This window comes from Zingiber officinale, chromosome 3B, assembly GCF_018446385.1.
Source record: "Zingiber officinale cultivar Zhangliang chromosome 3B, Zo_v1.1, whole genome shotgun sequence".
NCBI lineage: Eukaryota > Viridiplantae > Streptophyta > Magnoliopsida > Zingiberales > Zingiberaceae > Zingiber > Zingiber officinale.
This window is the reverse complement of record NC_055991.1, coordinates 88,298,242-88,311,022: the sequence shown is the minus strand read 5'-3', so window position 1 is coordinate 88,311,022 and position 12,781 is coordinate 88,298,242. Positions and strand designations below refer to the sequence as shown.

The 12,781-nt window shown below is 40.7% G+C and overlaps 2 protein-coding genes and 1 long non-coding RNA gene across 4 annotated transcripts; 1 reads left to right on the top strand and 2 right to left on the bottom strand.

Annotated features, from left to right (window-relative positions):
* Window positions 1-257: 257 nt before the first annotated feature.
* On the top strand, window positions 258-7,799 carry LOC122056738 (60S ribosomal protein L37-3-like). The gene is made up of 4 exons (XM_042618829.1): window positions 258-367; window positions 482-617; window positions 818-919; window positions 7,597-7,799. The coding sequence occupies exons 1-4, from the start codon at window positions 365-367 to the stop codon at window positions 7,641-7,643; spliced, it is 288 nt and encodes a 95-aa protein (XP_042474763.1). The 5' UTR covers window positions 258-364; the 3' UTR covers window positions 7,644-7,799.
* LOC122056739 lies at window positions 3,412-4,113 on the bottom strand. The gene is made up of 4 exons (XR_006133372.1): window positions 3,944-4,113; window positions 3,813-3,861; window positions 3,639-3,742; window positions 3,412-3,549 (listed from the first exon to the last, which is right to left on the bottom strand). It is a non-coding gene; the product is annotated as an uncharacterized LOC122056739 (long non-coding RNA).
* Window positions 7,800-7,938: 139 nt separating the features above from the next.
* Window positions 7,939-10,900, bottom strand: LOC122056737 (probable pectate lyase 1). Of its 2 annotated transcripts, XM_042618827.1 has the most exons (6): window positions 10,763-10,900; window positions 10,520-10,585; window positions 8,756-9,401; window positions 8,588-8,691; window positions 8,376-8,514; window positions 7,941-8,305 (listed from the first exon to the last, which is right to left on the bottom strand). In XM_042618827.1, the coding sequence occupies exons 1-6, from the start codon at window positions 10,828-10,830 to the stop codon at window positions 8,084-8,086; spliced, it is 1,245 nt and encodes a 414-aa protein (XP_042474761.1). In that variant the 5' UTR covers window positions 10,831-10,900; the 3' UTR covers window positions 7,941-8,083. The 2 variants fall into 2 exon arrangements, with proteins under 2 accessions (XP_042474762.1, XP_042474761.1); XM_042618828.1 differs by lacking the exons at window positions 10,520-10,585; window positions 10,763-10,900 and adding an exon at window positions 9,508-9,631 and having other exon boundaries at window positions 7,939-8,305.
* Between the last annotated feature and the right edge of the window lie 1,881 nt (window positions 10,901-12,781).

Here is a 12,781-nt window from a genome sequence, read left to right as displayed (position 1 = left end):
GATGTCTATTTTTTTTTTAAATATTTATAGAGAGTTAGCAGAAGATTAGAAGAGTATCTTTTTATTCATATCATTGAAAGAATATTCATTTTTTTTAATAAAATAAATAATATTTCATACATAACTTAAAATATTCTTTTTTCAAAAAGAAATTTCTTAACATGAATTTCCCATTAGACTCTTGTCTCAAAAAGGCATCGAGCGGTTAGGATTCAGAATCCGTATAATAATCAATCTTGTCCGTGCGATCGAGGGCTGGCCCTTGGTCGCGAAGGTATATAATTCGAGACCGCTTATTAGGGTTTTTCTTTCTCTTTAACCTTCCTTCTTTCCATTCCACCGCCGCTAAGCTGCGAGAAGGGCCATGGTGAGTAGCTTTCTCGAGCGAATCTGCTGTTGATCCATTTTCGCTGCGTATGAATTCTTTGAGTCACCGTCTTCGATCCCTAACACAATTTGTGATGCTTTCTCTTTGTTGCAGGGCAAGGGAACGGGAAGTTTCGGAAAGAGGAGGAACAAGACCCACACTCTGTGCGTGAGGTGCGGACGCAGGAGCTTCCACCTCCAGAAGAGCCGGTGCGGCTCCTGCGGCTACCCCGCTGCGCGGATTCGGAAGTGTAAGAAATCACATTCCGTTTGTTTTCGTTCACTTTCATTAGAATTTGCTTTGTATGTAAACCCATGGAACTTTTGTTTACATTTCGGGCTTGAATTGCTACTTTTCCTCACATGTAGCTAAAAAATTGCTTCTTTATGTGTTTTCTTCTATGGTATGTTTCTCTGTCTTGCTGTAACGAGAGATATCTTCTTGAAACAGATAACTGGAGTGTGAAGGCAATAAGAAGAAAGACGACAGGTACAGGAAGAATGAGGTATCTTCGTCATGTACCAAGAAGGTTCAAGAACAATTTCAGAGAAGGTATGCCTAATCCTAATCCACTCAGATATTAATTTTAACCATTAATGGATTTAAGCCTTCAACTGGTTCCTTGCTTGACACTTGCTAGAAAAGTTGTAGATGTTATATGATTTGCTTTGTTTTAGTATCTTGTTTATGCAATCAGAGCTGGTAATCTAATCACCTGTAGATAAAACATACTGGGCAAAAATCAAAAGGATGCCCTATTTTTTCAGAATCATCAAAGGGGCACCCATTTTTTATTTTTAATCAAAAGGGTGTCTCACCCCACTAGCCTCCCTTTAAAATGATAGGGATATCCTCCCGTACACTATTCAACATTATTATCTCCTGCCATTCAGTCTCATCTGTCAGTTGTACAAATCAAACAAGTCTATGTTGTAGCAACTACAAGGCCACTACAATGTTGTATTAGTTACAGTTTCATAGCTATTATAATATGAATGTTAAGTGAATAAGCTTGGGTTGTAGAAACTTCAATTTCGTAGATGCTACAATGTGAATGTTAAATGAACATGTCAAATCCGTTTTGTAGCAGTTACAAAATCATAGTTGCTATAACGTGAATATTTTTTAGTATATTAAGTATGCATTGTAGCAGTTACAGTTTCGTAACTGCTACATTATAGACTTGACATGGTAATACATTTGGCTGATATTACTGGGTGGCAGGACATAATAATGTCGAATAGTGTACCCCTTATTTTATAAGGAGGCTTGTGGGATAGGGGTGTCAAAAATGAACTTGACCGATCAACCAGACTTGAGCCGACCCGAAAAATATTGGGATTGGGTTGGGGGTTTTTAGGTTCGGGTGAACCCAGGGAGGGATCACAATCAATTGTGGTCCATCCCCTGGTCCACAAAAATATGGACCAGGAGATCTCCCCCCAATTATCGGGCTCGGGTATAGGATTTTTGGGGTGTGTTCAACTTTGGGTTGAGATTTTTTTTGTTTTGTAAAATCCTTGTTGCAATCCGATCCGAACTCACCCGAATTGACAGGTGGGGGTGAGGTATCCTTTTGATTAAAAATAAAAAGGGATGCCCCTTTGATGATAGGGGCACCCCTTTGATTATTGCTCAAAAATTATTGAACTGCTGAAGTTTAGAAATCATTGGCAAGTCATTTGTTGCTGATTCTTTCTTTTGGTGTAATCTTGGATGGATTTCTATGTAAACTAAAGCCTGCTCCAGATTTTTTGAAACTAATTGCTTGTAATCACTATTCTTCATTTCTCCTTAGCAAAATTCCCAAAGGGATGATTCTTTTATTCCTTTGTACGCCTACCCTTCTCTACACTGGGAACCATCACTTGCCTGTTGCACCACTTGCATCAGCCTTTGGTCCATTTCTGACACCCACTCTGAGATTCCTCATTTGCTTGGGTGAAGCTGAAGGGGATGAGGTTGCAGAGTGGCTGGTGGCGCACTCAAATGGCAGCACAGGATGCTATCCTTCATGAGATCACATAGCGACACATCTCCATTTTCTTTTGTCTGATGTGTGGGGACAACATAACACCACGAACATTTTTAGCTTCCCCCACCTCCATCGCCTGCAGGTGGTGAACCAAATTGAATCGGAGAAGCAGTCAGTAAGCTTGTGTTTCCATGCAAATGGCAGCTAGGTGATGCACCACCATTGACACATAGGCCTCATATTGGAGCCCCTCCATGTGCTAGCCTTGAAAGATGCTTCTGATGGTGACATTTGCATCAATGGTGGGGTTACAGATAAAGTCTACCTACCAGGTAATGTTGGTTGTGCTGGAGGTGGCATCAAGCATCGCAACCAGGCCATGTTTTGTTGCCATTGAAGCCATGGTGAATGAGGCGATTTTCCCTACTGTTTCTATGGATATATTCAATTTGGTTGATGTCAACTGGAATAGTGCTGTAAACGAGCCGAGTCGAGCTCGAGCCAGTCTTAGCTCGAGCTCGGCTCGACTCGATTTAAGTTAGCTCGGCTCGAGCTCGAGCTCGATCAATCTTGTAAATTTAAGCTCGAGCTTGGCTCGATCATTTAATCCAAGGCTCGAGCTCGACTCGAAAAGCTCGAATTAAATTCAAGCTTTCAAGCTCGAGCTCGAGCTCGAGCTCGAGCCAAAGTCATAACCTAAGTCATTTTTTAAATTCTACAATGTAGAATACAAAATTGCAGATTATCAGTTTTCTAAAACAATCCATAGAATTTTAAAATTGTCAGAATTTAAAAACTAAAATATTCATAACCTAAGCCAATTTTTCTGTAAATCAAATATCAAACAATAACAACTTTAAATAAAAAATGACCAAATTCCTCTCTAAAAGACTAAAACTAAACATCAAAACACCAATTATTCATAAAAGAAAAAACTACTTGAACTGTTGAACATCACAAATTCACAAGTCACAACACAAATATATAATAAAAAAAACATAAATCAAAAACACAATTATATGATAAAACACTATTCTTGTTGCCAAAATACCAAACTTCATCTCAAATTCCCAACAAAATTAACCAAATCCAAAAACATAATATTCCAAATTCAAACCACCCAAACTACTCAAAACATTAAATTTCTGCAGCAATCAATATCTTCTTCTCCATATCAAATTCTCAATCATACCACCTATACTGCAACCTGCATTTAATAATACGAAGTGATATTAAGCTTAACTGAAATCTTACACTAGAAACACATGTTAAACAAAGAACTGAAATCTTACTTACTTTAACATGTGTTTAACATATGTGTTTCCATATCAAAATTCTGCAGCAATTTCCATATCTTCTTCTTTGTTTAACATGTGTTTCCAAAATTCCATATCAAATTTCTGCAGCAATCATACCACAATAATTACACCGGAAACAACATGATAAACAAAGAACTGAAATCTTACTTACTTTAAGAGGTAGATACTGGAAGAAAAATTTCTTGATAAGTTTTAGCTTTCTGAAAAAGTAAAAATTAGATAAATAAGCGATTAAATTCATTAGTATGTAACATAGAAAGCTAATAATGAAATTTAACTTACTTTAGTCTTCTTTTTCAGTCCATGTATATGTCGAAGCCAATCACCCCCACACAGTAGAGTCTGCACTGTGTCTGGAGAGAGAGATGAACGATAAGAATCAATAACTCTTGTCCCTGCACTAAATGTTGCTTCTGAAGCCACTGAACTCACTGGAATAGCTAAAATATCAGCTGCTATCTTTGACAATATTGGATACTGCATTCTATTCATCCTCCACCATTCTAAACATGAAAAAATTTTAGGAATCTCATTCTTCTTTAGACGACCCTTTTCAAGATAATCTACCAATTCAGATTTCTTAGTCTCTGAAGTTTCAACTTTTGCACAATATTCATCAAAATCATCCCAATTATACACAGAATTTTGTTGACTTCTTCTAACACTTGAAGAACCAAAACTCTCAGACTCAGGTAAATGAGGCACTCCTTTATTAGTTTCTTCAACAACATACTCCTCATAAAGAGAATTAATTATCTCCTTAACTTTTGAGATATGCTTAGAGGCATCCAATTCAGAATAAAGCTTAGGAAAACAAAATTCAACTGCAAGCATTTTTTTGGTTGGATCTAACACAGCAGCTATAGCCATCAATAAATTACAATCACCCCAATATTTGTCAAATTTTTCTTTCATTTTACTAGCTAATTGCTTAAGAAACAAATCTTCATGTTGTGCATAAATATCCAATGCTGACTTTATTTTTTGAACTTCTTGAAGAAATAAATTTGAAGTAGGATACTCGCTACCTGAAATAATGTGTGTGGCTGTCCAAAAAGCCTCCAACAGTGAGCAAATCTTTTGAGTTTTATCCCATTCTTCTTCTTGAGGGCAGCAACCATAAAAGGGATCACGTTCTTTAAACATCTTAAAAGCTTCTTTGAACTTGAGTGCACAACTTAACATCTCAAAAGTCGAGTTCCACCTGGTTTTGCAATCACGAATCAATTTTTTATCCTTCAACTGTAATTGTTGCACACACTCTGCAAATTGCACACGTCTTGCCTCTGAACGATTTACATATTCTACACTTTCCCTTATATTACCAATAATACCTTCAATCTCCCTCAATCCATCTTGAACGCACAAGTTCAAGATATGTGCACAACAGCGAACATGAAATAAATTTCCTTCACATGCCAATGTTCTAGACCTTTGAATGGTATCTTTCATATATCGAATAGCCAAATCGTTACTTGAAGCATTATCAACTGTAATAGTAAAAACCTTGTTTTCAATGCCCCACTCTTTCATACACTTGAAAATGGCATCGGAAATTTGAAGACCTCCCCTTGGTGGTGGAATGTTAATGAAACTTAAAACTCTCTTTTGTAAATTCCAACAAGAATCAATCCAATGCCCAGTGACAACCATGTATTCAATCTTTTGAGTCTTTGACTTCCAACAATCTGTTGTTAAACTTATTTTATCAACACACTCAAGACTTTTCTTCAACCTCTTTTTCTCAATCTCATAAATTTTCATACAATCTGCTCTGCATGTTGTCCTGCTAATTTTTTGCCATTCCGGCATTCCACGCCTCATCATTAAATTGAACCCCTCTTCATCAAGAATGGTGAATGGGTGTTCATGCATCATGATCCAATGAGCAGCTGCCTCCCTCATTTGTTCCATGTCAAATTTTCCAGAATGCAAAGTAAGAATGGATGGTGAAGCTGAATCAGCGGGCAAAAAATTCAACTTTGTTTGTTGTTCAGCTGTTCGCAAATTAATTTTTCTCTTCACACAATTTAATCTATGTCTCAAAAGACTTGATGTGGCCCCTGATTTACCCAATGTAAAAAGAGATTGACAATGTTTACATTTTGCTTTCTTTGATCCATCCACTGTATCAAAATCATTCCATACTTCTGAAATTTTTTTTCTTTTCTTTGTTTGAAAGCCCTCTTCCTCTTTTTCTTCAGCATTTTCTTGTGTTTCTTGACCAGCTGTGTCAATTTGCTTGTTGATCTCAAGATTAACCTCATTACTTTCATCTATGACACTATTTACGGTAAGTGGAATAGATGACTCTTCCATAGACATAACTGATCAAGAGATGAAAAATTACCAAATAAATTATAAAAAACTCAAACAATAATAAGAAGAGAAAGATAATCTACAAACAAAGGCAGGATTCACGCCAATATGTTTTTTGTAATTTATAGTGCATAGAATTTGTTAGAATTTTAAAAAAATATAAAAACAACAACCAATTAAACTTTAAGGAGAACAAATTGCATTTCTGGACTATCGAAACAAATTACATTTCTGGAGTCTGGACAACCAATTAGACTCTTTCGGAAGGTAAGTGATCATGAGGGATATATATCGTTTAAGGATAAAAATTTGCCATTCTACAAAACTAAGAGGATTAGTCGGCATAACATAATTGGAGACTGCACTAGTGGTTCTGAATTCATCAAGCATGTCAGTGTGAAATTCATCAAGCATGATGTCAACGAGTTACCTGATGATGACAACTTTGTCTACCACATCACCATGCCAAAAGCTTATAATATGAATGATGCCACTTTGAAGCCACTGTTACAACCCTAGTTTTTTAAATTGGGGCTGTGAATCTTTTGAACAACCAAGTTTGTGCATTTATGGCATAAGAAACAAGAAGAAGCAAGAAATGCAAAGAACACAGTGCTTTCCGAAAACTCACCAAAAAATAAACGCACGCGAGAGGTTTGTTGGGTGCGGCTGAGACTCTGAGTAGGCACTACAGCGACTCCTGAGTAGGCACGCGCGGCGACTCCTGAGTAGGAACGATGGTGACTGCTGAGTAGGCGGCGTCGCGGCGATGGTTGAGATGGCGGCGGCGAAGGGTGAGGGTTGAGATGGTGGCGGCGAAGGGTGAGGGCCGGTTGAGCGTTACGAGTTGAGAGAAATTAGGGCTGAGCGAACTTAGAAGTTAGAATTAGAATTTAGGAATTGAATTTAGATTTTAAAAATAAAATTTTGAAATTTACAGTTTTACCCAGTATTTACCATTAATTACATTAATATGCTATTAATAGAATAGATAAAATATACTGTGACGGCCCAGTATTAATGTGACACCAAACTTATTAATAAACATGAATAAATAAAAAACATATATTATACATATAGCTTGGCTCGAAAAAGCTCGACAAGCCATCAAGCCAGTATTATAACAGCTCGAACTCGACTCGAATACTAAACGAGCCGGCTCGAGCTCGGCTCGAGCTCGGTCAAAATCAAGCTCGAGTCAAGCTTTGACCGAGCGGCTCACGAGCGGCTTGACTCTTTTGCAGCCCTAAACTGGAATGAGATCCCTGCAGAATAACAAAAGAGGCAGGTGGGGAATGCTAGAAGACCCAAGTCCGTTAAGGGCCCACAGAGGGTGGGTGGTGGTTGGCCGGTGCCGGGAGCTGGCAGTGTCTAAAAAATAGGGAGGAGGTAGCTGAAGGAGAGCGGTATTTAGTTATTCTTTATATGTCTATGGTTTCTTTTTGGTAATTAGAAAGAATGGGACAGTCGCTGCCAGTGAAAGAAACATAGGGTCACTTTTACTAATATTTACCTTTTCTTTGAGTTTGATAATTTATGGCTTTTAGATTCTAGTTGGATTATGGTTATACTGTTGCCGCAGGCCCTCTACTTGATTTTCCATCCTCTATTTTCAGGGACAGAAGCAGCTCCTAGGAAGAAGGCAGCGGCTGCTGCAGTTTAAAAATGAGTTTAGTTGTTACTTGTTAATCTTCCCAGAACATTATTGTTTAAGACTCGAGTTTAGTTGTCACATTTGGCTCGCTTTGATTGAAAGAAGACATTGTACTTGTATTTTTAAATTGATGCATCTCCTTTTAGTTTTGATTTTTTCCTTTAACTCATGTTTCTGTTTCCTGTTCTCAATCAAATGAAATTGCCTTGTAGTTTAAAATTATGTCTACTATTTACAGTCAAATTATCAACTTCTAATGACGAAAATCCTCATGGATGTAAATAATTGTTTAGAATAAATAGCATTGGTTCTCCATAACATGTTCGCAAATTTTTTGTTTTGTTTTTGCTTCATGTCTTTTTCTTGTATTTGAATACAAGTATTGAAGACTAAAGACAATAAAAACCATAACCTTGAAGCAGTTTGTTCCGGTTGGGAGCAGAGCAGCGCTAGCAGGCGTACCCCTTACGGCACTTGAGGGCACCTGCCCCTGCGGTGAGGGAATCGATCATGGAGGAAGACTTGGCCCCGAGGCTCGAGGCCTTGGAGTAGCTCGAAGTGGAAGCAGCTCCTGACGGGGTGAAGTAGGCCCCGTTCTCTAGGAGGTCCCCTTCTGATCTCCAATTCCACTCCTTCCACTCTTCTTTCGGAGTTCCCACCCTCTTGGTCACCTACACAGCAAATTTCAATGCAAATTTATAGGCATTTTGGGATCGCGATGAATTCATTCATTCAGCTCACCTCTTTGGCGAAGGGATTTTTAGGTGCGAGATATCTGTTGCCTTGACTGTTTATAGTAGGGTTCGCACTTCCCCCAATGGCGTACATCTCCCAGTGAGTGTAGTCGTTGTTCACCACATGGAAGTAACCATGCCTGCACCTGTACGTCGTTGCGCATGTTTTGAGAAACTACGACGAGAGTAATCTTTATCATCTACGGTTAACTTTTTTACCTCGGCATTCTTTGAATTAGCCCTTCACCGAAGTGGTTGAATGCGATGGTCACCTGCATTACCTTGTCTTTTTTATACGAATCGCTGTGGCCCAAAAGCATCACCTGCAAAAGTTCACTGTTAGATGAATGAGAGCTAGTAATTGAGTTAGGCGTATAAAAGATTAACCTCGTTGTGGTTGGTGAAGTAATTGTTGGAGATGGTGATTGAGGTGGAGCCTATGATGGCATCGATGAGGCCGTCGGTGCAGTTGGAGAGGGAGTTATGGTCGACCCAGATGTGGCTGGAGCCGAAGATTGAGATGCCGTCGCCGTCGGCAATGGTGCGCCAGCCGTAGTGGGAGGGGGAGCTGCGGACCATGGCGTTGCCGGTGGGCTTGCAGTCGTGGATGTGGAGGCCGTGGATGATGATGTTGGTGACGAACTGGATGGTGATGCAGGCGCCGTTGGCGATGTGGACGTCGGCGCCGCGGCCGTCGATGGTCTTGAAGCTGTTCACGATGAGCTCCTGCGACAGCGTTATGACCATGTCGCTCTGGAAGACGATCCACAGCGGCTCATCCTGGATGACTCCGTAGCGGAGGGTGCCCGGCCGGGGGTTCACCGGGTCGTCGTCGCTGGGGTCCGTCACGTGGTATAAGCGACCCTTGCGTCCGCCGATTGCGTTGCGGCCGAACCCGATCCCGCACTCCGCCAGGTTCTTGCGGTGCTTGTGCCACTTCGGGTCGCACCGCCAGCAGTCGTCGACGGGGTTCCCGGTTCCGCACGTCGACGAGTCATCCTCTGAGAGCCGTGCCGTGCTGTTCTTTATTTGCCTTCATCATCACACATAAATTTACGCTATAAATATTCATGAATTATATTACCAAAAAAAACAACTACTTTATTTTAAAGGAAAAAAACGAAAGAAATTCAACCAACAATTGCTTTGTTGAATTCATGTAGCTGCATATCTTATGATCAAGAGAAAAGAATGACAATAAATTCACTGGACACTTGGATGCCCCCATGAGACTTTTGATAAAAATAATTGTTTATGACGGTTATATTTATATATTGTTTGCTTTTTCTTGTGTCAAAGATTGTTGTAGTAGGATAAAACGAGCCATTTGAGATGATATATATATATAGTAGGATATGATATTTGAATTATTAAAAAAAAAATTGGTAAGGCGCCATGTTCTAGCCAATTTACTCTGTTCTAACCTGCTTAATTCGTTAGCAGCTATGGCAAATGAACTTCTATATCCTCCACAGATTAATGGTCGACGAGATTGTGTGGGATTCTGAGGGCTCTGTAATTTTGGCTCATACGTTATAACTGAGTTTGTTTGATCCATTGTCATCTCGTTATTCTAACCAGAGTAGCAACAAAAAAAGGTGAAGTCGTTTCTGCATGAAGGTGTGGGGGACTAACTAAATGCATGGTTTGACTCTACTGCAACGGTACTGTCTCTAGCCAGATTGGCATACATGCAGTAACATGGACGTTTGAGGTTCGCGTGGCTCGAGCTCGGCCAAGTTGTTATCCACTGATGTGGATGGCCGGCCGACCGACCGACCTGGGATTAATCTCTGTCTAGACTCAAACATGATAAGCGGTGAGAAAAATTAATCTAAACAGCTAAAATTACTCTTTCTAAAACATAATTAAATTCAACACCAACAAAGCAAAATGTGATAGAGTCCCCTGTTCTGATTAGTCCTGTCCGCTTAATTAATACTACTTATTAGTTCCTTACAGTCTGTATCAGGGGGAGGTAGCGGAGCTGTCACGGCCTACTCGTCCTTAGACGTACATCATTGTCTCATAACATAAAGAGAATGTCACATTCTCGTGAGTCGATTGTTCCAAACATAATTAAGATCCGCAAGCTTCAACTAAAACGTACCAATTAATTGAGAAAAATGCTGTGTGGAAAGATGAGCTTACATGGCCACCTGCGATGCTATCAATTCTGGGTCATCCGCGGCACCGACGGCGACGCCATCTTCCAATCTGGTTTAGCATAGAGAAGCAAAAAGAGATGGTGAAAACATGGGAGGACGATTTGGTCAGATCGGATTCCGACCGCCAGATCTGACGGCGAAAACTGACCCGTGTTCATGCGGCAATGCGTGCTCTGTAAACCATGAGTTTAAAATGGAGAAGAGGATTGGATTCGATTTAACTTACCCGTGTTCCGTTGGTAAAACCAGCAAGAAGACGAGGAGCGCGAAGGCGGACGACCTCGAAATCGCCATTGCTGCAATGCCGCTTCCCTCTGCGTCTTCCTCGATCGCCGGCCGGAGAGAGAGAGAGAGGAATGATTGAGACGGCGAAGCAGCAACGAACGAACCGCCATTTTATAGAACGTTGGTTAGTTGTGAAACTCAAACGGCCGTTAAATCGGCTGACGTGGAGCGGGGAGGAGCAGGGAGCAGCGACGGCGACGTGGGTAGTCACGGACGTCGGAACCGACGTCAACGGCTAGAAGGAACGAGTTGATGGGGATTGGATGCGGTGGGCCGGGCTGGGGGATGGCGTACGGCGGGAGTCGGTTGCGGTGGTAGCGCTTGCGGTTAGATGAGCGACTTAGCTTTTTTGGTAAAAATTCAGGAGGTGAACGACTTTCAGGTTTTCAATCTCGTATCTATTTGACTCTTTGTTTTTTTTAAAGAAAAATTAAAAATACTAATTTCACTTTCAAATAAATATTATTTAAATAAAAAAATGTTAAATCCAAATATCGTTGAGCATATGATCAGAACTGACAAATTTTTCCATATTAGAATTAAATCTTTATTTATTAAATATTTATATTGGAATTAAAATTGAATTGGTTGAAAGTGGTAAAACTCAAAGTCATTATCTAACACTCTATGACAACTAACAATAAAAAGATTATTCTTTTTTTTTCTTCATTTGAAAATTATAAAAAAAATAATATTTGGAAAAAAAAGAGTAAAATGTCTCTGATACGGTGTATAATAGTGGGATCCGATAAGGTTGGGCAATCAGAAGTCTAGGGGATATGGTAGTTAGAAGTCAAGTGGATGTGACAGTCAGAAGTCAAGGGGATGAAGCAGTCAACAGGTATGGAAAGAGGAGGTAGAACCGTGTGATGACGTCAGCAACATGATTCCAAGTCAGATTCTCACAGACCGGAACTCCAGATTTGAGACACCTTAGTCTAAGACTTGGTAGGTAGTCGGGGTGATACTTGACTTGGATCTGACTAGTCGGGCTCTCATGGCCTGGTTGTACCTAGGCCTAGTGCTCTCAGTAAGCTAAACTCTCGGTCAACCAACTCTCGGTCAGCTCTTGAACGATCTCTCCACAGCTCTTGGTCCCCCAAGGTTTAGGCAAGGTGTTATACCCGACTGATCGTCCTGAGCTATCCTATTCGTGCCCGGTCAGGACAGAAGGAGCTACACGATAACAGGGTCAGGGAATCATAATCGTCTGTCAGAGAATAACTATTGTATGTCAGAGAATATTCCAACGGTCTACGGTCATCTGCGAATGGAAGCTTCCTTCAGCCTACAGGAGGATGCCACGTGTCCTCCATAACTCGACAGGGCCTGACATCCAACATTCTCTGACATCGATCAGCCTCCAGAGGTACGCACTGTCATGTAAAGGGAGGTCCTCTATCTTACGCAGGTACGCTCTCTCGCACATTCGCACTTGTCTTCTACTTTCTTTCTGCTTCGTACACTATTCTTCTGGGGAAAAAGTACTTGACTTGAGCGTCGAAGGGCCTGTTCCGGGAGTTTTTTCTCTGGTTTCTGGCCTCTAACGCCTGTGTGCTTATCTGAGTGTGCGTAGAGCTCAAGTACCGTCGGCTCAGTCATCGTCGTCCGTCAGCACCACGTGGGAGTTCATTTTTGTAAGCGTATACGAGAAAGGTGTCTCAGTGGCTCCTGCGTCAACGCCAGCAACAGCTCACCCGACCTTCATCTGACTCAGATTTCGGACAGGATCAATTTGGCGCCATCTATGGAAACTTTCTTCACCTATTTTGAAGCGTGAAGATGGAGGATACCGGATGAATCAATATGACCATGACGGTAGGGGAGTACGAACTATTCAAGGAAGCTAAGAGACGAGCGGCTTCCAAAAAGTAAACCACTGCTTCGCGACCATACAAAATGCCTATCGTTTCCAAGGATCCAACTCATGTTTCGGATCAAGGGTCTAAGAGGAAGCAGC

Coding starts and splice junctions, on each gene's coding strand:
- LOC122056737 (XM_042618827.1), bottom strand. CDS start 10,830: ATGGCGATTTCGAGGTCGTCCGCCTTCGCGCTCCTCGTCTTCTTGCTG. Junction 8,515..8,587: donor CTAATTCAAAGAATGCCGAG/GTAAAAAAGTTA, acceptor AACGACGTACAG/GTGCAGGCATGGTTACTTCC. Junction 8,306..8,375: donor AAAATCCCTTCGCCAAAGAG/GTGAGCTGAATG, acceptor TTTGCTGTGTAG/GTGACCAAGAGGGTGGGAAC.
- LOC122056738 (XM_042618829.1), top strand. Junction 618..817: donor CGCTGCGCGGATTCGGAAGT/GTAAGAAATCAC, acceptor TTCTTGAAACAG/ATAACTGGAGTGTGAAGGCA. Junction 920..7,596: donor CAAGAACAATTTCAGAGAAG/GTATGCCTAATC, acceptor CTCTATTTTCAG/GGACAGAAGCAGCTCCTAGG.